The sequence below is a fragment of the Cotesia typhae genome, unplaced genomic scaffold (assembly GCF_013202065.1).
Source record: "Cotesia typhae breed Kobodo isofemale line unplaced genomic scaffold, CoteBio_Ctyphae scaffold_13, whole genome shotgun sequence".
In the NCBI taxonomy this organism is placed as follows: Eukaryota; Metazoa; Arthropoda; class Insecta; order Hymenoptera; family Braconidae; genus Cotesia; species Cotesia typhae.
The window spans coordinates 15,899,211-15,926,045 of record NW_027423774.1 but is presented as its reverse complement, the minus strand read 5'-3'; the positions used below and the strand labels follow the sequence as shown (position 1 = coordinate 15,926,045).

General features: G+C 27.8%; 3 protein-coding genes across 5 annotated transcripts; 2 read left to right on the top strand and 1 right to left on the bottom strand.

Moving 5' to 3' along the window:
- The first annotated feature begins 238 nt into the window (after positions 1-238).
- On the top strand, positions 239-2,334 carry LOC141534189 (uncharacterized). Of its 2 annotated transcripts, XM_074253370.1 has the most exons (4): positions 239-788; positions 896-1,036; positions 1,120-1,508; positions 1,574-2,334. In XM_074253370.1, exons 1-2 carry the CDS (start codon positions 544-546, stop codon positions 906-908), a joined length of 258 nt encoding a protein of 85 aa, XP_074109471.1. In that variant the 5' UTR covers positions 239-543; the 3' UTR covers positions 909-1,036; positions 1,120-1,508; positions 1,574-2,334. The 2 variants fall into 2 exon arrangements, with proteins under 2 accessions (XP_074109471.1, XP_074109470.1); XM_074253369.1 differs by lacking the exon at positions 239-788 and having other exon boundaries at positions 918-1,036.
- A 1,303-nt stretch (positions 2,335-3,637) lies between these two features.
- On the top strand, positions 3,638-11,327 carry Nct (Nicastrin). The gene is made up of 7 exons (XM_074253365.1): positions 3,638-3,832; positions 3,911-4,009; positions 4,541-4,878; positions 6,344-6,728; positions 6,802-7,204; positions 7,296-7,729; positions 9,815-11,327. Exons 1-7 carry the CDS (start codon positions 3,775-3,777, stop codon positions 10,027-10,029), a joined length of 1,932 nt encoding a protein of 643 aa, XP_074109466.1. The 5' UTR covers positions 3,638-3,774; the 3' UTR covers positions 10,030-11,327.
- LOC141534188 (homeobox protein PKNOX2) lies at positions 11,126-26,228 on the bottom strand. 2 transcript variants are annotated; one of them, XM_074253366.1, is made up of 6 exons: positions 25,821-26,228; positions 17,443-17,869; positions 16,572-16,772; positions 15,924-16,215; positions 14,229-14,410; positions 11,126-14,150 (listed from the first exon to the last, which is right to left on the bottom strand). In XM_074253366.1, exons 2-6 carry the CDS (start codon positions 17,749-17,751, stop codon positions 13,821-13,823), a joined length of 1,314 nt encoding a protein of 437 aa, XP_074109467.1. In that variant the 5' UTR covers positions 17,752-17,869; positions 25,821-26,228; the 3' UTR covers positions 11,126-13,820. The 2 variants fall into 2 exon arrangements, with proteins under 2 accessions (XP_074109467.1, XP_074109468.1); XM_074253367.1 differs by lacking the exon at positions 25,821-26,228 and adding an exon at positions 24,063-24,548.
- Positions 26,229-26,835: the final 607 nt, after the last annotated feature.

Below are 26,835 nucleotides of genomic sequence, written 5' to 3'. Positions count from 1 at the left end.
AATAATAAAATCAATACAATTGATAAAAGGATTTATTAAAAAGTATAATCTAATTTAAATAACATTTATTTATAAAGACAAAGTAATGAGTGCAATACAAAGAGACTATTGTACTCATTACTTTTCCAAGTTTTCTGAATTGTTCTCAGTGCTTTTTCGACTGTTAATGTAAAAAATTCAAGGTAGTCAGCTCACTGGAAAAAGTCAGTGACTCCAGCATTTATGAAAACGATTGATACATACGGGTAACATATAAACATATAAACACCCATATAAACATCTTAAAATCTATAGGATGTGATACCCATACTTTCGTGCAGTTGACAGTTAAGTTTATAGACTCATAAACTTATAAACTTAGCTAATATCAAATTTTGAAGTATATCTTGAGAAAGCCATATATGAATCTAAACGCTGCCTTAAGCTTGTGCTTAAGGTGCACTTACACTTAAGCCCGAACTATGAATACCATGAATACAGCTCTTAGAATCAATCAGAAAATATCGTTCGTTTTGAACGTTGTGAGCGTTAGTTTGTATCAAAATGGCGAAGGTGGGAAATTTTTATCGAATAGTAAATAATTTATTGGAAATAATTAACGATGATTTTGATAGTGATGATAGTGATGAATATGATATGATTGAAGACAGTGATGATGAAATGGAGTCGGAATATTGTAATATTCACTTAAATTTCTCTTTCAAAAAAGAACCCATACCAAGGCTCCAAAATTTTATTGAAGAGGTTATTCCAGCTTTTACTGATAAAGAATTTAAATCTCACTTTAGGTAATTAATAAAATTTCAAACTTAATTTTATAAAAATGTCAAATTTTGTTTACCAATTTAAATTTATGGATTAAATTATAAACAAATAAATGTTTTAATAATTCTAGGTTATGTCGATAAACATTTAATTTTATCCTTGATACAATTAAACCATCGTTAACAAGAAAAATTTCAGGATCTCCAATGATACCGCCCGAAAAACAATTATTGATCGCTATATGGAAAATTGCCACTCCAGACTCATATCGGTATAATGAAAAAATATTACTGAAGTTTCAGGTAAAATTATTCGTTATAAGACTGATTTTAACTGAATGAATTGTTTTTGAAGGTCTATATGCCAAAAATTTGGCGTTAGTTTTGCCGCAGCGTTTTCAAGTTTACGAAGGGTTACATCAGCATTAGTTAAAATAGCTCCACATTTTATAACTTGGCCTGAAAACGAGAAGTTTGAAGAAATTTCTAATCAATTTGAAGCTACGAGCGGTTTCCCTAAAGTTATCGGTGCAATTAATGGAACGCATATAAATATTCCTACACCACGTAAACACTCGGAATCAGTGTGGCCAGAACGTGCTCTTTTCTTACCCTCACTTTGTAGGACACTCTCATCTGACTACATTGAAAGCGGTACAAAGTGGGAGTAAAAAAATCGCACGATCTGACCACACTGCTCGGAATCTTATGTCAATAGAAAAGGACCATTCAATTCAATTACAAGTAAGTAAGCAGTCACGTGTAACAATCCTTAAATATTTTCATTTTTACATTTTAATTCAAAACAGGCTGTTTGTGATGCTCAAAGTAAATTTATCCACTGCTATGCTGGTAATGTTGGCTCTGTACATGACGCACGAGTATTTCGTTTATCTGAAGTACATGGTTATCTCAGCAATCCAGAGAAATTTCCAAATGATTGTCATCTAGTTGGTGATGCGGCTTATCCTCTCCATAAACATTTACTAACACCGTATCGGGATAATGGACACTTATCAGCACGACAAAAAATTACAATTTTTGTCATTCCTCAGCACGCATCGCTATTGAACGTGCAGTTGGATTACTTAAAAAAAGATTTCGCAGCTTACTTACTGTTTTAGATATGAATCGAAGAGATTTAATATCTGAATACATCATTGCTTGTTGTGTATTGCATAATATATGCTTATTGAAAGAAGATGAATTTCTCATTGACGAAATAATCGAAGAAAATGTAAATATAAATGACATAAACGATAATGGTCAAAATAGAGCATTATTAGCTGAAGGTGCCGAAAAACGGAATCGTATTTGTGACCAATTAATTATAAGAAATGTGTAATAAAAGTAACTGTAATTCTTACTGTAAATCAACTACAAATTTTACTATGCCAAAAAAATATGGTACGGATTTTTATATTTGAATCATTTTTGAACCACCACAGAATTGTAAATTTTTTAAAATTGTTAATCAATATTTTGAATGGAATATTTTATATTTTTGAACAATTGTTATTTAAATTGTATATGACCTATTGAGTGAGTTTGCTTAATAAAAAATAACATTCCTTAATTTTTAAAAGCATTCATTTATTATATTCAAAGATATAAATTTTTTCTCACAAATAAGCAGTACAATAAACTATAAAATCTTTAATGTTAAAAATCTTTATCTCTTTTAAATTAAAATACTGTATCTGTAACGCTTATAAAATATATTTACTTAAGTAATTCCTGAATTATGGAGGTATATAGTTTATATATTAAAATACATTAGTACTTTAAATATTTTATATAAAAAAGTAGCTTTATAAATAAAAATCTTAAGTAAAAACAATAATCAGACTTTTAAAAGTATAGCACTAAAATATGATCACACTAAGAGCTATTTTTAGAATTTATAAGCTTTTCTAATAAATCCAAAGCTCGTTTTTTATATTGAAGAGCCTCTTCTTCCTTTTGAGCTTTAAAAGCCATAAATTCTTTAAATCGACGTTCTTTATTCTCTTCACTTTTCAATGATCGCTCTTCTAATGAAGTTATTAACTGATTAGTCGGTCTAATCTTTAGTTTTTTTTCTGTAAGCAAAAAAATTATAGTGTTATATTAACAGTATACTAATTTTCGTAAAAAGTAAAATCATACTCACGGGTTGTAAAACTGTCTGCATCACTACTTGTGTTACTTTCATTACTGCATTCAGATAATGTCCTTTTTTTTTCCAGTTGAAGAGCAAGTAGCAAGTGGTGATATAAAAGGCTTATCCCCCATCAGGTCATCCATTACCATCACGTCTGGAAATAAAACACATTTCACCAAAAAAAGAAGAAAAAAATAAAAGAAAAATCCAGACCTTTTTTTTAATATCATTGCAATTGAAGAAATTTATTAATTCACTCGTTATTCAAGTGTTAAGAAATAGAACTTGAGAATAAATAATACTTCTAGCTGTCTAAAAATACAATTTAATTTTCAAGCAAGGACAAAACGACATAGATATTTTTTCAAATTTATAATTCATAATAAAATACGTACCTCTTTCAAGACGCTTCGCTTCATCAGCGGTAACAGAAATTGTGTAACTTCGATTTGATTCTGAGTCAGTCAAATTTACAGAAAATAATTTTGGTAAAAGGTTTGCCATTGTTACTGGATCTTTAATTTACTTTTATGCTTTAAGAAATCACTACAGTTAAATTTGGTTAGCTTACGCTCACAAGTGTTCGTGTTGATAAATAATGAAATTTAGCGCTCACGCTTTTGCTGCCCTACCTCTGTGGCGTGAGCGTCTGTGAGCGAGAAATTTGTCTCTTGAACTCAGCCACGAGAGTGATTTTTTTACGCTCACAGCACCAAGTCGAACGCTGAAAACGACATTTAAGCGCGCTCAAAGCGTGTGAGCATCCAACGCGAATGCACCCATATGTACACTGCAAAATACAGTAAACTAACCTGTATTGTTAATTTTGCTTGTTTGTTTATTTAATATTCACAAAAAGTTGTCAAAATGTTATATATTTTATATTTTAAGTTATTTATTACACTGACAATTGCAGTAAACAAATGTAAGTAAAATAAATTACAACATTTATACTTTTTATTGCCATTTGAGGTGATTGATAAAAAACATTAAATCTTTGCAGTGTCAGCCGAACGAATAAAAGATATGATTTATATGTCAATTGATGGAGCGTCTGCTTGTTTTCGTAGACACAATGGTACCCATCAGTTTGGATGTTCTTGTAAGTATTGCTTGGATTTTAATTATTGTCATTAATAATATTAACTAGTTAAGTCACTGATAATTAACAATTAAAAAAAAAATGACACTGAAGTTGAGAGACATCTGATAATATTTAGAATTTTTTTAACAAAAAAATTTTAATGACTTTAAAGTTAGCTGTCACAATTTTTTAATTTTTTTTAACAAATAAATTTGCTTCAAAAAATTATTTTTAAAAAATTGCGTTTCTAATTTTTTAAAATTTCTAAATGTCAATTTTTTTTATAAATTTTTTTTTGCCATAGTTTGTTACAAAAATTCTTAAAATTATCAACTATCAGGTAAGTTAATTTTCATAAAATTTTATTCAAAAATTTCATCTTTAGAAGCTCTGAAAAAATGTAAATGACATTTTTATAAATAATTTTCTATGCCTAGTTCATTTTTCAAGAAAAATCAAAAAATTGTCAAGTGTCTGTTAACTTCAGCCTCATAAAAAAAAAGAATTTAATTGCTGTGACTAACTATTATTTATGAATAATTAATTTAGCAACAAGAGGTGGAAGTGTTGGAGTAATACAGTTAATAGAAACATTCGAAGATGTCAATTGGATTGAGTCTAATGCAACAGCTGGGCCTTACACTGTAGTCATTCCTTTTACTATGTTTACAAATGATGTTATAACGCGTCTTGAGGCAACAAATAACATAAACGGAATTTTAATAGCAAAAAATAGTAGTCAAGCATTTCCGTCCGTTTATTCTCCAGAGGATACATGTCCAAATAGATACTCTGGTGTACAAGCATGTGATAATAATAAAGTTTGGAACCCATCAGGAAATGGCTTTCTATTGAAGGATTGGAAGTTTCCTATCTTTTACATTGAGGTATTCAAAAATTTTTAATTTTGGTATCAGTATTTTTATTCAATTAAAGTTATAAGCGTTCTTATTCATAGTTTATAATATATTAAATCGGTTCTTATTTTCAGGATATTTAATATTTGATGTTTATTCTGTATTAATTTTATAAATGTATTATATTTTTCTGGTGGCTATGCACAGGTGCTTTTTGCACCTCTATAGAATGTTTTTACCAGAAGTAAATAAATAAATAATTAAAATTTAATTTTCATACAACGTTTCGCCACTTTTGCAGCTTCCTCAGGTACTCAATTATAAACATCAACTGTTAAATTTATGTAAAATAATCTCGACATTCATACGACTTCGAATACCTTCTGTGAACACAACTGTGTTTTGGAGAATTTTTTAGACGGTGTGAAAACTTATTGTAAATTTTTTCTAAGAAAATTATATTTTCATACTTTATTTTATTTCATTAATAATTGAAAATTATACAGTATTTGAAAATATTGTGAGATGATACTAATAACAGAAGGTATTCGTAGTCGTATGAATGCCGAGATTATTTTACATAAATTTAATAGTTGATATTTGTAATTGAGTACCTTAAGAAGCTGCGAAAGTGGCGAAACATTGTATGAAAATTTAATAAACGTCAAGTATTAAATATCCTGAAGATAAAAATCGATTTAATTTATTTAATTTAATTATAAACATTTTATCTTTCAATTAAAATTAAAATTAATTAAATTTTAAATTATTCGTCTATAATAGTTCTGTTTAACTACTGGGTACTTTACCTTACTAAAATTAGCCGGGGTTCAACTTTTTTTTTTTCATAAATTTAATTAAAATTAAAAAAATAGATAGTAACGCTTCTTTAAAAAAAGACAACTTTACTAAATTCATTCTACTCGATACTAACTTTATTCAACGCTAAGTTTTCTCAGTACTAACTGTATTCAATTATATGTAATTTATATATTTGTATATAGTAAAAAAATTTTTTTTTTATTTATTAAATTATTTTAGTGGAGTACAGATTGCACAGATCTGAGAAATTTTGAGTACAGTTTTGTTTTTGTCGAATAAAATATTATCAAACAAAAAAAAATTGAATAGAGATTTTTAAAAGCGCATCAACACTTCTAATATACTATTGAGTCGAGATATAATTGAATACAGTTAGTACTGAGTAAACTTAGCGTTGAATAAAGTTAGTATCGAGTAGTGAAAGAATTGAATAAAGTTTTTTTTTAAAGTTATTCAATTTTTGAGTTAAGTACAGTTTGTCACAGAGTGGAGTAATCTGGAGTAAAGACGTGTTACTGTCAAAAAATACAAGAAAAAAAATTGCATGTATAATTTTTTATATCTTTTACATGTGGAATTTTTTATTTTAAGTTTTTGCAATAATTTTTTCAATAAAAAAATGATAAAAATTTTGATTCGGTTAATTTAATTTTTTTAATATTTTTTATTTCAGAATGATAGCATATTGGAGATGATAAAAAATTGCTACTTTAAGCACAATGCTCACAACCTTGATAAACAAAAAGAACGTCCTCTGTGTGCTCTGGAAATGCAATCATTTATGACAGCAGCAGTTGACTCTGAAACATGCATTAGACGTAGTAAAAAATTGTACATGAATCCAACGGCATTTTGTGATCCGCTCAGTAATTTAAATATTCATTGGCCTCTATCGCCTTTAAATAACAAAACAGAATCGATAGTTTTAGTTATCGCACGCCTAGATGCAAGTTCTATATTTGATAACATATCACCAGGTGTAAATAGTGCTGTCACAGGTTTAATAACTCTTCTTGCTACTGCATATTACTTAAATTTGCTCAATGCCACTGTAAATCGTAAGTTTTATTTCTAAATATTTTTATTTGTTTATAACGATAATAGTCTAAATAATTCATAAATATTTTTCAGATACAAATGTTTTATTTTCTTTACTAAATGGAGAATCATTTGATTACATTGGATCTAGTCGATTTGTTTATGATCTTAAAGAAGGCAACTTCAATGCTTTAGGAGGAAAAAATCTAAAATTCGATAAAATTCAAACAGTCATCGAATTGGGGCAACTTGGAAATGATCAGTTATACCTCCATGCTAATAATCATGAAAATAATGATGTTATTATTAATCTTAAAAAGAGTTTAGATCTTGAGAATACAACACTTTCCAACAGCGTACCACCTGCATCGATACAAAGCTTTCTCGCTGAAAATCGTAACTTAACTGCGGTAGTATTAGCTACTCACGGTGAACAATTTACTAATAAATATTATGGCGGTATTCTAGATAATGCTGAAACACTTGGAATTAGAAGGTAAATATCAATTATATAATATAGTATTTTTAATATCAAAAATACTTTTAACTTTTAATTATTTTAATTTTTTATTTTTAATTGATTTTAGGAAGCAAATAAATAAAACTTTAGCTCATGTAGCTATAAAACTCGGTGACGTTTTATATGAAAAAGTAACAGGTCAAAAATCACCTAGTAGTAATGTAACAATAATTGAAGAACTTATCAATGAAATGTTATTTTGCTATCTTGAAAGTGCTAAATGTAATCTATTTCAAGCTGCTTCGATACCAGGATATAATAAACTACCCAATCATACGTATCCTTTATATGTTGGTGTAAGTTCTTCTCTGAACCACGCAACAAGTATTACTGGACAACTTCTTGCTCTACTTACAGGAGAAAAGTTACCAAATATGACAGCAAATGAGTGCAATGAACACAGATTAGCCTGGATGGGTGGATATAATAACTTTACTGGAATTTGTATAAATTCAACAGTTAATTATACGGCTGCTGTTAGCCCAGCTTTCATTATTGATGGTAATTATTCAAATATCTATATTATTAAGAGGATAAGAAAAACTTTGTATCCAGAAGTTATATGATAAAATCGATTTTTTTAGTGAAATTTAGTGTCATTGCAAAGATCTTGACTTGAATTTGTGCCTTTTCAAAGTTTCATATAATTCTCACCGATAGTCAATTTATTATGATAAATAATTAGGTTGCATTCGAAAATACTCTATCTCTAGATTTATAATTAAGAAATGACCTTGTATCTTCTAAACTATTGACATTTTTAAATATATAAGCTCACCCCGACATTACACTCATCGATACCTTTCATTTGAGTACCCATATTAATTTTTTATGTATTTTATATATTTACATATATGTATATGGGTGATTCTCTGTAAGGACGTCTTAAATCTGTACAAAATTGTCCAACCAAATTATTTTTGATTTTATTAGAAAAAAAATTAACAAGGGCTACAAAACTATCAGCTGAATGATAATAAATACATAGCCGGTTAAATTTTTGTTTTTTCAATATTTGTGTATCTTTTGCCATATAACATGAGAGGAGACTGTTTTTTTTTTATCAAATTGAGAAAAATCAAAAATTTAACCGGCTATGTATTTATTATCATTCAGCTGATAGTTTTGTAGCCCTTGTTAATTTTTTTTTTAATAAAATCAAAAATAATTTGGTCGGACAATTTTGTACAGATTTAAGACGTCCTTACAGAGAATCACCCATATACATATATGTAAATATATAAAATACATAAAAAATTAATATGGGTACTCAAATGAAAGGTATCGATGAGTGTAATGTCGGGGTGAGCTTATATATTTAAAAATGTCAATAGTTTAGAAGATACAAGGTCATTTCTTAATTATAAATCTAGAGATAGAGTATTTTCGAATGCAACCTAATTATTTATCATAATAAATTTTTCAAAGTCTCAATTAATATTTACATTAATTAGAATAATATTAAGACTTATGGATCTAATTTTATAAATAAATCATAAATAAAAATAGTTGCCAGGGGGCTGAGTTTCTCGTGGCCCAGACACATGTTTCCAGCACAGATAAAAAGGCGATAAAACACTAACAGCCCTATGGTTATTAACTTAAGGCTAGTTAGATCCTTATAAACTTTACAAAAGATAAAATAACACGCTGGATTTTTTTTTGGCTTTGAACTTCTGGCAGGGGACTGTTCTTAAAACGCCTGGGACAAACTTTGGTTTAATGAATTTAATGAAACAAATTAATTTTCGGTTCTTTTTATTGAAGAAGATTGTTAGTTAACTAATTAAGTTTATAAACATTATTGACCAAATTATATATTATGGACGAATAATTTAAAAAATAATTTTAAAGTTTCCATTTTGGGAATGGGACAGCCCAGGAGACTGTTATTTCGGTGGTTTACGAATTTATAGCAAAAAAACAAAAATTTATTTTATTTTAATTTTCAATGCTCCAAACAGAAATGTTTTTGTACTTTCGTAGTAAATTTTTTTTAGTCACAAAATAACAATTTTTCTAATAAAAACCTCCCTTCTAATAGAAACATCCCTGGGACAGCAAAAAACATCCTTACAGAGAATCACCCATATGTGAAAAATATATCAAAATGCATGTGGGTACTCAAATGAAAGCTCTTGATGAGTGAAACATCGGGATGAGATTATATCTTTAAAAATGTCAATAATAAAGCAATGGCGTTGTATTTTGTCCACTGATAATATTTTTAATGATATAAGCTCACCCTAACATTACACTCATCGAGACCTTTCATTTGAGTACCCACATCAACTTTTCATATATTTTATATATTTACATATATGTATATATAAAAAATATATCAAAATGCATGTGGGAACTCAAATGAAAGCTCTTGATGAGTGTAACATCGGGATGAGCTTATATCTTTAAAAATGTCAATAGTTAAGAAAGTACAGTGCAATTTAACAAAAATCATTAATTAGTAAAGCAAAATTTTCTTATTCATAATTTGTAAATCTCGGCAGTCGCATAATGACTGCAGGTTTCTAGTAATAAATTATATTTATAAAAGTAAATTAAATGAATTAAAAATATTTTTTGCAGGCTATCAAATGAAATCGGGAAAATATTCAACGTGGACAGAATCACGTTGGCACATACTCAGTGTCCGTATGTTCATTAAACCATCAGAAGGAGTAGAACAATTGACAATAACATTAGGAAGTGTCATAGCTATTATCTCTTTAATTGCTGTTTGGTTCATAAATTCTCGAGCGGATATACTATTTGATTACAGTTCAGCAACAGAGGATTGCTAGGTAAACGCCGCGGACCACATATTAATGACGAGATTGAACCATCAACAAGACGAAACTGTTCCAGTGACTAGTCTTTGACAGCGAGCAAAAAAAGTACATGATTCATATGTGTGGTACGCCCTCGGACGTAAATTTCTACTTATTACTTTAAATTAATTTGACGCGTAGTGCCTCTGGTTTGCTATCAGTGCAATCTAGATGTTCTATTGTGTAAATCTGTGAGTGAAGTATCAAAAGACAATATTATTGAATTGTCTTTTATGTTGCATTTGTGGAATTATAAAATGTGATTTTTTCATATATTTTAATTTTAAATGATATTGATGCTCATAAAACAGTTTTAAGCATTTTTTTTATGCACATCCAGGGTTAAATAATTAAATTATTTTAGAATACATACTATTTATCAATTAATAATATAAGTGTAAGTTGAGTTAGTATGTACAGAAAAAATCTTGAACAATAATTTTTTTCACAACATAAACTGTAATTCATAAATTAACTGTACATTTTACAAGTGCATTTATTTATTTCTCTATTATCATTAATATTTTTAAAGATTTTCCTGTGATAAATGTCAAAGCCAGAAAATTTGTAATTAGCAAATTTCCATAAATAATAGATTTATGTAAAATAGAACGTGTTAAAAAATTACTCGTGTTTCCACTGAGAGAATAATTTTTTTAAACTTAAATAATTGCAGAAAAACATAAATATTTTTACCAACAACGATAAAATAAATAATCAAAATTCTCATTTTTAATAGTCTTAATTTTTTAAATTTCGAAAATTTAAAAATTCATTAAATACACAAACACGATAAATTTTTTATCGAGATAGTTCTATTTTATTAAAATTTATATAGGATTTGAAAAATTCACTAAGAAAAAACACTTAGTTTTTTTATACTTTTTTTTTTATCACTTGCGACTCAATAATAAATAAAAATTATACGATATTATGAATATTGTATTTTTTTTATAATAATTTTAAGTTATTATAGAATAATATCGTTTTTACATTCTCGTTTACAGTAAACGTAAAAAAAAAAAAACATAAGTTGAGTTGAAATAAAATAAAGAAAAATTTGACAAAATTTTATTGCAAGCGTGATGGTATTTATTATCAATAAACTTAATTAACAGGTTTTTGATGTACACAAGAGAGAAATATTTCATTCATTCACGCATATCTTTCAAACTATTTATTTTAATACGCAATGCATGTTTCATAGCTGTATATTAATTTCAATAACTTATCTCTAAATATTTTTTTTTTTTTTTTAATCAAAGTAGAAAGATCTAAGCATTAAAATGACTTTAATTCAACAAGAATCATAAAAATATTTATTTATTTATTTGTGTTATATTTTTTCCAAGCACCCGATCTCATTTTGATATTAAAATAATTCAATTATATGGATAAGTTACTAAAATAAGCATAACATAAAAGATCCACGTATATGCATTTAAGATAATAATTAGAGTCTATATAAAAACAAAAAACAAAAAAAATGAACGAGTGTAATGAAGTTAAAGATTAATTGAGTGAAAAAAAGATCACTCCTACTTCGATTAATACTTATTTAACTTCATTGCATTTGTAATATAATGATCAGAATTTGCAGATCTGTTTACATTTGACGAGTTTACGTTGAGATAATACACGTTTATATTATATTATTTCACATTAATTATTCTATTATGAACAAAATGCAATATAAGTACCTAAAGAGAAATACTTAAAAATTTATTTCATGTCATGAATTTAGTTTTTTCTTTTTTTATTTTTTATTTTTTTTTTTTTTTAATTTTTGAAATGTAAAATTTTGTCTATGCGTGCGCTAATGGATACATTTTTTTGTAACAATAATTTTCATATTCTCAGTCAACGCTCTGCATTCATCAACGGATATCTATTATATGAATTTATTTGTTTATTAAATGTCTTATTTGCTTTATTTTATTATATTTTTTATTCGGGTATTTTGATCGTCAAGTAAATAGTAGGTATTAGGAGGCTGGGCACCGCCCACCGAGTTATCACAGTCGTCTGGTGCCGCAGCACATACGTATACGTGATTCAGCCTTAAAACTAAATTTCTTACATTAAACAATCATAATTAATTTGAGCACGTACATACACGCCACAGGTATATAATTTTTAATAGACGAGATCATTAATTTTAGATCAATTCGTTGTTATATAATTATTCAATTGCATTCAACATTATGTGCATTTATACACGCGGTGGTCTCCAATCGGCAATACTGTTAAATAATTGTTTTATTATTTATTTCTCCAACTTTAAAATGGGATTTTTACTTAAATACAAAGTATTGCACATCAAATTACTAATTTAACATATTTTGGAAGATATAATCACTAAAAAATTTAATATATTCTTGAACATACTTTTAAATAATATATAAAATAAGTCATAATTATTTTATTGAACACGAAAAATTATAAATTCACTTAAATAAATTGAAATTTCATCAAAATTTAAACGCTCATGATGTTAAAATATTTCTTGGGTGATTAAATTTTGAAGATAACAATTTTGAAGACTTTGTAATTAAACTGGAGTAATAGAATGTAAAATTTAAAAAAATACCCTCAAATTGAGCAGTGGAAGTTAAGCCGTTATGGACGGAACTATTATGTAAAGATAAAATTAATATAAATAGTTCATGTGGAAGTGTTACTCAATTTAAGTACTCGAGTGTCTCTGCTCTGTCGTTAAATTTACAATATCTTAATTTAATTTAATGAAAAGAGACTACCATAAAATGATGATGGTATGCAGATATTGTATATGCATTAATATTATATATAATAATAATAATTCTTACAAACTACAAGTGGCGTGTGCGTATGTCATGTTAAAAATGCTTTTAGAATTACAAGAAAAAAGTATTATTACAACGTATTAATATAACGTTTATGCAAGTACTTTAAATTTTAACATTACTTTGCTTTTTTATCTTTAATTCTAAAATTACAAATATTAATTATTAAGTATTTCATAATTTTCATAACTGCTCAGTATGGTTTATGTACAGCAGTATCGAGGATCATTGCCCGCGTTACATGCGTAGAGATGAATCTTAGAATTTAAAAATATAATTGTTATATATTTTTATTTAAGAAGTGTTATATTATTATTATTATTATTATTATTATTATTTTTAATATTAATATTAATATTATTATTATCTTGGAGGGACAGCACTTTGCTAAGTCACGCCGATGCAGAGCTGAACAGATTACGCGTGAAAGTTACCACACTCTCTGACGATGGCACATTATTATTAAAATAAAAAAATTTTTTTTTTCCATAAAATAATCCAGCTATTCGTCCAATTGTTATTATACAAATTATATTTCATGAAATCTTAACAACAAAACAGCCTAAATAATTATTATAAATAGATGATAGATAAACAGCCTAATAATATAAAATATAATTTAATTATTTAAAAAAAAAAAAAAAAAAAAAATAGAGAAAAAAAATGATCGTACATTATTATTCAATCTAAATTAACGTTATGTATATTGACAGCTATGATTGAATAAATTTAATTGGAAAATACATGAATGAAAATGAAGATTATTAGCCGGTACAAGAGCGAGATAACTTCTAACCACGAATCCCTGATATTCACGTGATTAATTACGTATTTGACAGTTAAAGCGTTATCTAACCTCGAATACCTTAATACTGTAATGAGCAACTTGGTTCGAAGGTACCATAGAGAGGTTAACGACATATTAATAAATGACAGAGGTCAGTGAAGATGATCCTCATCACTATCATTGCCGTCTTTAAATCTCTCGGCTTCTCCATCACCATCACTAGAACCTGAGTCGCTTTCCGAATCTCCTGACTGCCAACCGCCTGGCTGCTGTTGTTGCTGCAGTTGATGCTGCTGTTGTACAACATGTTTCATAACTTTGTGTCGTTTACCTGAACGTGGAAGAGCTTCAGCACCTGCTCCATCCAACATTGGTTGTAAAATTCGTCGCCGCGCATTTATAAACCAATTATTTACTTGAAGTAACGTCAAATTCGTTTGACTTGCTATTTGACGTTTTTCATCTTCCGTTGGATACGGGTGCTGAATAAAATTTGTTTATTATTAAACACTTTGAATATATTAATTAAAATTTTTCAATTTAAGCTAACTTTTACTTACAACTAAATGTTGGAATAACCAAGCACGCATGATGCTAGTAGCTTGTTTAGGAAGCACACCGCGCTTTTGTCTGCCCTTTCGATTGCTTCCACTACCACTGGTATGGTTTGAGGGTGTAGACCCACATCCTTCATCTTCATCTTCACTGGGTATAGAAGAAGGAGATCCTGGAACGGTAATATCTGGACAAAAATAAATCAATAGTTAATAATACAAATTTAAAAATTTTTAATTACACCAAAAATAAGAACTTTTTTTTTCTTCTATGCTAAATAAATAAATCTAACCGGAATATTTTTCATGATTGGAGTGTTTTATTTCTCCATACTCATTTTCACGTTCTTGCATAGGTACAAGCCCCCAATATCCGACTTCTTCAACGTAAATTCGATCACTGAGATACACATCTTTATCAATTAAAGGATGGGCAAGCGGGTCTGTCAGAGGATCGGTTAAAGCATCTGTGAGAATATCTGAAAGATGGAATATTTTACCTGGGAATGATTACATACTGATAGAAGGACTTATTAGTATTCAAGAAATCATTTCTTAATATTTAAAAAAAAAAAAATATTTCTTAAATACTAAGAAATGATGTTTGAAAAATTATTTCTTTACTACAAAGAAATTTTCTTAAATACTAAGAAGTCCTTCTATCAGTGCAGGATTACAGGAAAACCAAATTCGAGATGTGTAGGAGTGTGATATTTAAGGGGGAACACCACTGTGATGATCGAAAAAAAGAGTTGATTAGCGGGAATTTTTTTGACTGGGAAAATAAAGGAATTTGGGGATCGGATTTTTTTTATTTTATTAAGGGTACATTAAAGATTATTACCCTAAATTTAAAAAAAAAATATTTAATTATTACAAAGTTATTAACAATCTCGTAGAGCACTAGAAAAAATTTCCCCCTCCATGGTCGGTTCGATAACTCGAAAACGGATCATCTAAAAATAAAAATCCAAACCGCTTTTTAATCAGTTAGGATGTAGTTATCGTCGCACGTTCGGAATTTAAAAAATTCTCATTTAAAAAAAAATGGCAACTGATTGAAAATTTTCTCACTATTCTTACTGTTTTTTTTTTCTTTTAACGCGAATAAAAAAAATCTTTAAAATGAAAATTTTCCGAATTCCGGAGGTGCGAGATAACTTTATCCTTACTGATCAAAAAGCAATTTGGGTTTTTATTTTCAGATGATCCGTTTTTGAGTTATCGAACCGACCATGGAGGAGGAAATTTTTTCTAGTACTCTACGAGATTGTTAATAACTTTGTAATAATTAAATATTTTGTAATAAAAATTTAGGGTGATAATCTTTAGTGTACCTTTAATAAAATAAAGAAAATCTGATCCCCAAATTCCTTTATTTTCCCGATCAAAAAAATTCCCGAAAATCTCCCCTTTTTTCGATCGTCACCGTGGTGTTCCCCCTTCAACATCATTTCTTAGTATTTAAAAAATATTTCTTAGTATTTATAACATTTCTTGGTATTTAAAAAAAATATTTCTTAAATACTAAGAAATATCTTATAAATACTAAGAAATAATTTCTTAAATACAAAGAAATCTTCTTAAATACTAAGAAATCTTTCTATCAGTGCAGGATTATAGGAAAACCAAACTCGAGATGTGTAGGAGTGTGATATTTAAAATAAAAATGAAACTTATGGTTCAGATACTCAGACTTACCTTGACCAAGATAAATATCGTTGACAGAACCACAAGGATGGGCTCCAATTTGAGAGAGAGGTGTACTACCATGAACGGTAGAAGGTGACAGTGGATCATCCTGGTCCTGACTGTCAGATCTGATGGAGCGTTGAGCAACAGATGAAGATCGGGCGGATGAAGGCCTCTCGATGATGCCTTCGACCTGGACGATTTCCTGGCTCGTGCTGCCGTTCTCGGACGGCGTGTCTCCTCTACTCACTCCGAGTCCGTTAGTTCCCGGCTCAACATCATTGCCTGTAGATGACAGCACCTGGCAAATATATGTCGTATCTAGCCGTCAGAGAGTAAGGGGTGGGATCCTATTGTATCTTAAGAGGTGTACAAGTACCTAATATTTATATTAATTACCGTAATCCTATTTTATTACTAAAAGGATACTATTGAGTGAGTTGATACTATTTTTAATCACATAGAAGAATAAAAGCACCCAAATAAATAGTTTGGTTAATAAAATAGTTAGTTAATTGATAGATAAAATAAGCAAAGGTTTTTATACCAAAAGTATATAAATGGATTTCATACACCTCTTTACTATTAGGATTACTAAACAGGCTTGGGATTAATAGGGCCGTGACTCTCGAAAACAGTCGAGGTAAAACAGCTAACCTGCAGTGGACTGCTCCCGTTGCTGCCACTTGATGGACCGATGTCGTGCCCGTGATGACTGTAGTCGCTTCGTAATAAATTTTCGCTTTGCATCTTCCCTTTCAGACAACAAATGTACCTGTTGCAGAAGTCTTTGCACAATTCTTGAACCTTTTCTAACTCTAACAGATGAATCCGTAGCACCTGAATGGCTTTTATCATCTACAGACAAAAAACAAAATAAAGTTATTTATCGCTATTCATTTATTTTATCCTCACTTGTTTTTTTTTTTTTTTTTTCTCCGTACTTATTCACTCTTATAATTTAGATGAAAAATATGAAAATATATCATGTAAACAAACTATTCGTAACGTAATTGGTCAAATATATCATAAGCAATGACACTGAAGTTAGCAGACGTCTAAAAATTTTTGATTTTTTTTTTTTTTTTAATTAAATTACAACTAAAAAAATATTCATCAAAAATTGCACTTGTAGTTTTTAAAATTTTTTTACATCTCAATTTTTTTTTTAATTTTTTAATTGAAATTTCTTCAATAAAAAATTTCTAAAAATTTTTTAAAAGCTGTCACTTGATAATTTTTTAATTTTCTTTAACAAAAAAATTATTTAAAAAAAATTGCGTTTTTAATTTATTAAAATTTTTACAAGTCAATTTTTTTAATAATTTTTTTTGCTATAATTTATTTGTTTAAAAAAATGAAAATAATTGTGAATTGACAGCTAAATTTAATGTCATCTAACTTCATTTTTATCATCAGCATGAAAATATATACAAACCCTAAACTCAAGCGCGCTTGCGCGCGCAAATTTGAATTCTAGTAAAGTAAAAAATAATTAAAAAAAAAAAAAAAAAAAAATATAACGTACTAAACCGTCAATCTCTGGGTCATTGATTAAAAAAGGCTTTCGGTCTCTTTCTTGGTGCTGGACAAAAGCCTGTATATCCATGTTGAAGCTTTCGGATGTTGAATTGTCCGAACTCTGTGTTGCTTGTTCGCATCTCTCGAATAGTAACGCCAATAGCGGGAACAGAGGATGTTTATATACAGCTCTTTTATCAGCTTCAAATTGAGCTTGATCCTGGTGCGTTGTATAATCGGCAACCCCGCTTGCAGGGTCCTGATCGTACCCAGGAGTCACCATTGCTAGCGCCACCGCAGTACTACCTTCTTGCATTCTATCATTCCTCCCTTACAAACTCCATGTCGTTAGGTATAATTTTTAAAATCAACCCTTGAGATTTTTCTAATACCTCCAGGCCACTCAGTCTCTTGCTATGGGTTCTATCCTTTTTCTGAAATATAAATAAATTATAATTATAAAAAATATTCCAAGTATATATTTATAAGGCTGTATATATTTAAGAATATAAATTTATAAGTGGAAAATTTAAAGATTTTTTTTTCATCATCTTCTAGAATTTTCGTCATGAAGTAACCTTAGCTTTTGGGATGGGGATTGGGCGCACCGCGAAACACCGAACAAGCGGCACTGCATTTAAATGTCATCATTAGACGGCCTTCGCCACTATAACACGACTCTGGCGTCGTTGTTGGCTTCTTTTTTCTTTTCTCTTCTCCACTCGTTTTCTATCTTACTTGGTCTTTCTACTCACGTTACGTCTACGTCGCAATACTCTTACTCTGTATAATGTCACTATACACACTGGCCAATTCCTCGTGTCGTCTTCTCGAATTTCTGAACCCCCGGGATACAACATACTACGTACAACCGAGAAACTTTACTTGCCGTTCCTCCGATCTCACTTGAGACTCAAACCCAAGCGATTTAGCATGAATAAATAAATAAAATACCGCCAGTATATTGAACAGATATTACTAATTCAAAATGAATGTTAAATTAATATTTTCATGCAAATAATTTATAAATTATTACAATTTTATTTATAATAAGAAATTTTTAGTTTTATAATAATCAATTTACTTATTTTATAAATTTAGCAAAAAAAAACTAACTATTTTCTTTTTTAGTTTCCTATTAAAATTTGTTGGAATATCAAAATTCAAAAATCAACTCTGCATAGTAAGAAAAATTTCTTGACTGGAGAACAGAATTCTTGGCTCAAGAAAATTTTCGATAAAAATTTTTTTTGAAATTCTTTTCTTGGTGAAAGTAATTTTTTTTCAATTCAAATTATCATAAATACTTGATACAATAAATTTTTACATTTGATCAAGATTTTTAGATACTTAAGGGAAGCAGCGCTACCTACTTTAGCTCAGAAAAAAATTTTCTCACCGTGAAAAAATTTTTCTCTTGAATATTTGATACCCATTTTATATTATTTTAGCGTGTAATTACACACATTAAATGAAAAAAAGTGATTCAATATTATTTGATCTTCTCATTTGACATGTTAATCGATAAAAATATTAATGAAAATTTATTTCTATCGAGATATTTAATTTCTTGGAGCAAGAGAGAAATTTTCTCAAGACAAGAAAATTTACTTCTATCAAGAACTAAATTTTTTGGAGCAAGAGGCTGAATTTTCTTAAAACAACAAAATTTTTTTGACTTAAATAAATTTTCTTGGATAAAGATACGTATTTCTTAAAACAAGAGAATTAATTTTGTTGAAATAAGTGAAATTTCTTGTGTCAAAAAAAAATATTTTTTTCGCTCAAGAAAATAATTTGGAAGAAAAATATTTTCTTGACTCAAGTGAATCTTTTTTTCTGTGTGGGAAAAAATTTTTAAGAATCTCTTAAAATTATTTTAATTTTCAAATTAGTATAGGGTAAAAGAACCGAATATTGATCAGGCAGCACTAAAATAAAATTTAATGTTAAAATTAAAATTTAATTGAAACAAAAATCTTAATGAAAAAAAATTATTTTACATTCATTACGTAATTATTACTTTTTAATTATACTTGAAATAAAAATTTATATCTGCACAGAAATATCCGCAATTTTTATAATAAAAAAAAATAAAAAAAAATAACAAAGTTTGTGTGCAATTACCAGAAAGTTGTGAAAACTGGTCATTATAACTCAACCTCGTCGTGTTTGGTACGTACATTTATGATCAATTTATATAAAATAAATTGCATTATAATCAATAAATAAATATTTATCAAAAATTTTATTACAAAAATCATGTTAATAATTAAAATAATACCCTGGTCAACAATTGGTGTTATAAATTATCCAATGTACCTACTATAGGTATGGTTTCGGTCATTGATTTCAATATCATTCCATCATACTGTTATTAAATATGTTTTTGCTCGTTATAAAGTACAACTTGTTTGATCAGATTAATATAATATTTCAAAAAGATTAGTTTAATGACTACAAAACTGTTGTAGATTTAAAGAAGTAGAAAAAAAGTGCTATTATAGATTAAGAATAAAAGTTTTTTATAAATTTTAAAAGCAAAATACTACTGAAAAATTACTAAACTTACAATTTTTTTTCTATCGTTAACAAACTAAAGCACGAAACATGAATAAAAGTCAGAAAAACAATTTTTACTACAAGATTGTAATCACCCATTACTTATCCGACATCTTTCAAAGTTAAAACATATTTTATTTATTTATTTAAAAATATTTTGATGCCAAGGCATTAGCCGAATGGTAAACATACATATTTGTGGTTTATTTAAAGTACACGTAAGAGGTCTTCATTTTCATAAAAGATTTAAAAAATAAAAATAGTCCATTTTTTCCGTCACCGTAGTGTTTATATATAAAGACAGATTTTGTTCAAATCATCTGAATATCTTTTTTATTTGTGTTAATAAATATTTTTTATGCACAATTATTCCTCAAATTTAGCTCAAAACGTGACGATTTACTTAATTGTTCTCTCAAAATATTTCATTAAAATTTTAAAACTTAAAAATATGGCTATTATAGTTTACAGGGGATGATTGGCATGCGCTTTATTCAACGACAGGTAGACCCGTCGTGACAAAGAAAAAAAATGAAAAAATAAATGGTTTCCCAGATTGGCTAATCTTATTAATTGGCCAGCTTATGTTATATTCGAAGCTAAGGGGAATATATTGAACACTGAATTATATCGTACCGCGGTAACTAAATTCATACTAATCAAGAATTTTTTATACCCACGAATCATGTATTTTTAATATTAAGCCGCTATTAACAGACAACTACCCATGATTAGTCCAAGCCGATTTAGCTATTCCCATATTAAATAAATTAAAAATAATATTAACTTAATCGTAAAATATTTTCAATTCCCACATAATTCACCGAATCGCATCATCAAAATTTTAGTGGATATCCAACGTTGCCAGATGTTACATCATCGTATCATACATAGTCTTCAAAGGTTTCGCGTCAATTGTAGCAACACTGCAAAAAATCAACACATTGCACCGGTTTTTTGTAACGGAATCAACGGCGTTTGGCAAAAGGGTTCGCCATCAACGAGAGGTCAATTTGTCGGCAGAAACTGCCAGTTTAGTTACAGTATTCACATTTAACTAAAAATCAAATGTCAACGTTTTGTAATATTGTGACAATAATTTATTTAATGTACCTAACAAAAAATAATTTAGCAGAAAAAATTGAAATCTGAATCTGGAGATTATTAAATAAACTAAATATGTATTACAAAATTTTTTTTTAATTTTACGTCGAAGATTATTTGAACAGATGCATTTTTACAGTCATACGTATTTAATTTTTTATGTTTAATTATTTGTGCGTACCATTTTATGGCATTTTTAAACTTTTGATTATTTAATAGTTTGTCGTTATGTGAATCCATTATATTGATTGGATAAAAGTTAGCAAGTATGCCTATTATTTTTTTTTTTTTTTTTTTTTTTTTTTTTTTTTTTTTTTTTTTTTAAAGAAATTATACTGAAGTTAGTGGATATTTGACTATTTTTTAGTTTTATTTAAAAAATAAACCAGTACCAAAAAATTTTTCCATTCATAGTTTTCTCAAATTTCTGTATTTGAAATTTTGAAAACAATTTTTAACACTAATTTACTTTTTTTTAAGTCCTAAAAATTGTCAGATATAATTTTCACATTTTCACACGGAAGAAAGAAAACTCAAAAAATTACAGTATAAAATGTAAAATCGGTCCCGTCGTAATCAAAACTAAAAAAATACAGTTTGTAATAACATTTTTCTAAATTCAATTTTTTAATTTAATATTCAGAGCTTCCAATGTAATTCTTATAAAATCTGTAATAATTACATTTGAAACTGTAATTTTTCCAGTTTTCATCACGAAGCGCCACATTCCGTTATATACTGTAATTTTTCGAGTTTTCTTTTTTCCGTGCAATCAGAATTTTTTTTAAGAGCATTAAATTTCTGTACAAATATATGATTTTTAATTTTTTAAATTGAAAAATTCGAAAGTTTCTAAAAAGAAATGTTTTTTGTTAAGATTTCAAAATTGCAATGACAGATCTGATAATATTAATAAATAAATAAATATTAATAAAATAGCTCAAACTTTCACAATACGATTTTTTTTTCTTTTTCATCATTATCAATATTTTCGATACATTTTTTAAAAACAAAGCCGTTTTTTCTTGTTTTTTTACAAGTGTAATTTAAAATATACAAATACATTTAGTATTCACGAGATGGTGTTTCATCAAGCGTGATCGCTGTAACTTGACGGGCTATAATTCGCATTAATGAAACACCTAACGTGGGATACTTAGCTATACTTATACAACGAGCGATAAGCCTGCTTCAGTAATTAGTGTAACTTGAGTAAATATCTTGAACATGAATTTTTTTTATTCCTTCAAATTAGCCACCCAACTAAGATCTTGCAGCTAATAATAATGACAATAAGATACGTATGTCGTGTAATAAAAATGAATTTAGATTGCAAATGTACTTAATACTTAAATATAAATTGTAAAAATTGAATCAAAAAGGCTGTGATCAAGTTATGAAAACATGAGGGAGACAGAGAAAGAAAAAAAGTGAAAAAAAAAAGGGTGGACGCCATTATTCGCAAGTGGCGCTTGCTGAGCACATCTTTCCAACGAACCCAATATTTATCGTCGCAACGTCGCATGCTGGCTTGGAGTTTTATTTAAAAATATTAACGCCAACAGCCAGAAAATTTTGGTCAGTTTCTTACTTTAAGTAACTCTATATTGGTTTCTTATTTTTATCATCTGGTTTTTCTTTACTCCAATTTATGAACAAAGTATGAAAAAGAAATAAACTTGCAAAAAGTTTACAGTTAAATTTTTTAGACTATCTATTCTATTCTTCTCCTCTTTCAATCTTATATTATATTATATCCGTTCTATACACGCTTATATTTTTTAGCTTTATCGGTTCGCTTGTACTCTACTCCACGTAACCCAACCATTTTGTCACATGTAATATTGCTCTTGGATTTTTTGAGATCTCGGCAGTATGATACAGATGTTACCGGGAACTAACTGCGGTTTATAAAAAAAAATTTTAAATATTTAAACGTTTTAGGAAATTAATATTTTATTTTTAATCGAAAATAATTTTAGCTAATGAAAATTAAATCAAATAAACACAAACATGTATATTTAGGAATTTAACCGCCTTTGTTGTTTTCATATCGCTCGACAAAGTGTAATGAGGATTAATGGAGCAAAAACACGCAAGTTTTACGTCAATACTCACTCTAATGATAATTTATACTCACACAAGCCATACGCAATGTAAATTGAGAGCTATAATTAATTGATGTAGTAAGTAGGTTCATTTAAATATTCTGTTACAAATAATTCTTAAAAATCTGAATAAAGTGAAAATGATAAATTTTTAATTTATAGACCTTTTAAAACTTTTCATCGGTCTCAGTCTTACAATATGTTTTTAAATAATATTTTACGATACTGAAATCAGCAGATATTTGACTATTGTTTGATTTTTGTAAAAATAAATTAGTACTCGGGAGATATTTTAATAAATTATTTCTGGAATAAAATTTTAAAAATTTTTAATTGTCAGTAAACATCTGATATTTTTTTTTGTTTTCTTTAACAATTAAATTAACACTAAAATTATATTTAGAAAATTACATTTATAATTATTGAAACTCCTGCAAGTAATAATTTTTTTTTTTTTTATCAACACTAAAAAATTGATTTTGACAGTTAATGAAAGTTTTTTTATTGTCAAAAAAATATTTCTGAACTCCAATTCACTATCGATAAAATTAAAAAAAAAATCGATCAAGAAGTTATTGCTAATGATTATCTACATATTATAAATAAGAAAATTATTTAATTTATGGCTGTGATAAAAAAAACACCGATCTACAGAATGAAACAGCCACGTGCTGTAATGCAGACAAAATATATATAACACAACACAACAGTAAAGAACGTGAACAATGGTGTTTACGATCTGTCAGACTCATCCAACTTGCCGAATCTTTCCCCCCGAATTCCGTCACTATACCAAACAGGTACATTACACATCAAATACAGACACAAGCACCGTATTAATTTTCTATAATACCTGTAATAATATAAAAGTTGTTTACTATTGCAATAATAAATAAAATAATGTGTGTTGAGTTTTGAAATTAGCTCACGAATGGTCGTCTATTTTTCTCGTTCGATGTTCAATTATCCTGTCACTTGTATTTTATCGAACGTTAATAAAACCCACGCGTCTTGTCCCTATGTATCTCTTTTTATTCTACATATTCCATTTTGTTTTTTCCTCTCTGAAAATCAACTTCTTTCTCAATATTATTTTTAAAGCCAGGACAACGAGGAAGTGACACCAAACTTGATAGAATCACGCAATATAATTTTTTAATCTTTATTATTTATTATTAAAAATTTATTTTGATACGATGTTGATGCTTTAACCTTTCACTAATACAACATAAATTCAAACTACTGACACCACCAATACATTTTTTGTGTACTCGCCGTATTCACGGTATGCGCAGTCGCTTCTAAATGTTTATTTTACTAGAAATCCAGCAAATATCATTTTTAATTGCTTAATTATTTACTGACTTTTGTAATAAATTTAAATTTTCATAAAAAATATATTTTTCTTTATCTATTTTATTATAATAAGTATCACAATATTTTTTTGATCAGAATTTAACATTAATGTTTTCATTATCAGTATCAGCAGCGAAATGATTGATTAGCTTGAGCATACAAGCTCTTCTTATTTAAGATTCATCAAATATTTAACCTGTCAATAATAGGCATATATTTCATTAAATATCCAATTAAACAAATTTACTAAATCACATATATCTATATATATTCGATGCGCAACGAGTCGCGCAATCGTCGCCTCAATTTTCCCCGGTCCGAATTGCATTATCGATTGCGAATCAGAGTTTATTTCAACAATATAAAAATTATTTCATTTTTTTTTCATCATTAAATTCAATTGTATCTTATTTTTGTTTTTACAATCATCAATGTCAATGTTAATGGAATTATTATTAATATATTGCCTAAAAATTTTATCTTAAAGTTAATCGATCAACAATCCGATTAGGTAATTATATCGGAGTATATTTCATATTAATTAAATGAATTAATAAATTGTCGCCGTCAAATGCGACCGCAGGAGAATTTAATATAGTTTCTACAGTCATTTAACATTTCTGGTGAATGTAATGTAACCATGATTATAAATTAATAATCATGTCATCATATTTTGTGATAGACACCAGATTAGATTACCTATTTTGCATATAGAAATTTACTGCTTAGTTTACGGTGTCATATTTGTATGTCTGCAAAAATTTTATGTTAAAATAATTATTTTAGTTGATATTTTTTTAAATAAAATAAACTAGCTCTAAAATATATTTAATTGATTCGTTTTGTTTTAAATTTTTTTATTTGTAAATTTTTATTAATATTTATAAATTTTTATTTTTATTAAAAAAAATTTTTTTTTGTAATTTTAAAAATTTCATAGCGTATAAATAAAATTATTTTTTAAAATGTAGTCACAAATTAAAAAAAAAAATTTTTTTTATTTCAAAATAACAAAAATTGTCTTACGCTGATGATTCCGATTTTTACTGTCATTAGAAAAGCGGTCAGGAGTATAACCAAGTATTAAAATTTATTAAATAAAAAAAAAAAAAAATGTATAATAATCGAATCTTGTTAATGGAGTTGACGTTCAATTTGTATGAAAAAATCCCAACCCTAACCTCACTAATGTTATAGTAAATATTTTTATAGTCGGTTAATAAAATATATTATACCGGTATGAATATAACTTTACCTTGTTTATTTTTAACTAACTGAAGATAATGACTTAGATATTTATTTTGTTTAGTTGATTAATTTGATTATTTTTAATATTTTGATGATAAAACACTTGTTCTAAACGCGAGATGTAAGTTACAACTGTTTTCGACTTCTCTGGCACTTTATTTCATAAAGATCTTGATTTTCGCCTCCCGAATATGTACGCAATCTCATCGAGTCCAAACCTCACACTGGTATATTATAATTATTTTTAATACGAAGCCACGTGTGGTCAAGAGTGATAACAGGAGAACAGATAAACATTAAGCGTGTCACGAGATCAGTAACTGAATCGTGCTCGCGTCTAGACGACTTCTATTTATTTAAACCGACAATAAATTAATATAATTGCAACATTTTTCAGCGCGCGGCCTCCGTACAACCCGAGCCACCTCTCCTATTACTGTCTCGTCTTTTGTGACGTCATCGATTCAATACTTTTCGTGCCTCTGCTTATACCGCTTATACACAGTTTCTAGATAAAATATTGTATGTACATAAAATTATAAAAAGATGGCACCACGAACACTTCAATACAAATACTGATAATAATACACAAAAAATCGGACATTACCGACGGAGCAACGTTCAATTTGCGGGAAATTTAAGATGACACTGAAGCTGACAGACAGAAATTATTTTAGAATTTTATAACAATGAAATTATAATGAAAAAAAATTTTTTTTTAATTCTACATGTGACAATTGAAATAAATTATAAGGAAAAATGTTTAAAATGATTTAAAGTAAAAGACCCAGTTATTGACACTGGCCTAGTTGATTGACATTTGCAATTTTATTTCAATTAAAAAAATATAATGTTCTCAAAAAACCAATCATCTAAAAATTTATAATTCACGAATTATATTTATTAATTTATTGAAGTCGGCTTTTGTTTTTTAATTAAAATAAAATTGAAAGTGTTAATAACTAGGCCAGTGTCAATAAATAGGTCTTTTACCTTATATTATTGTAATTGATTTGTTATCA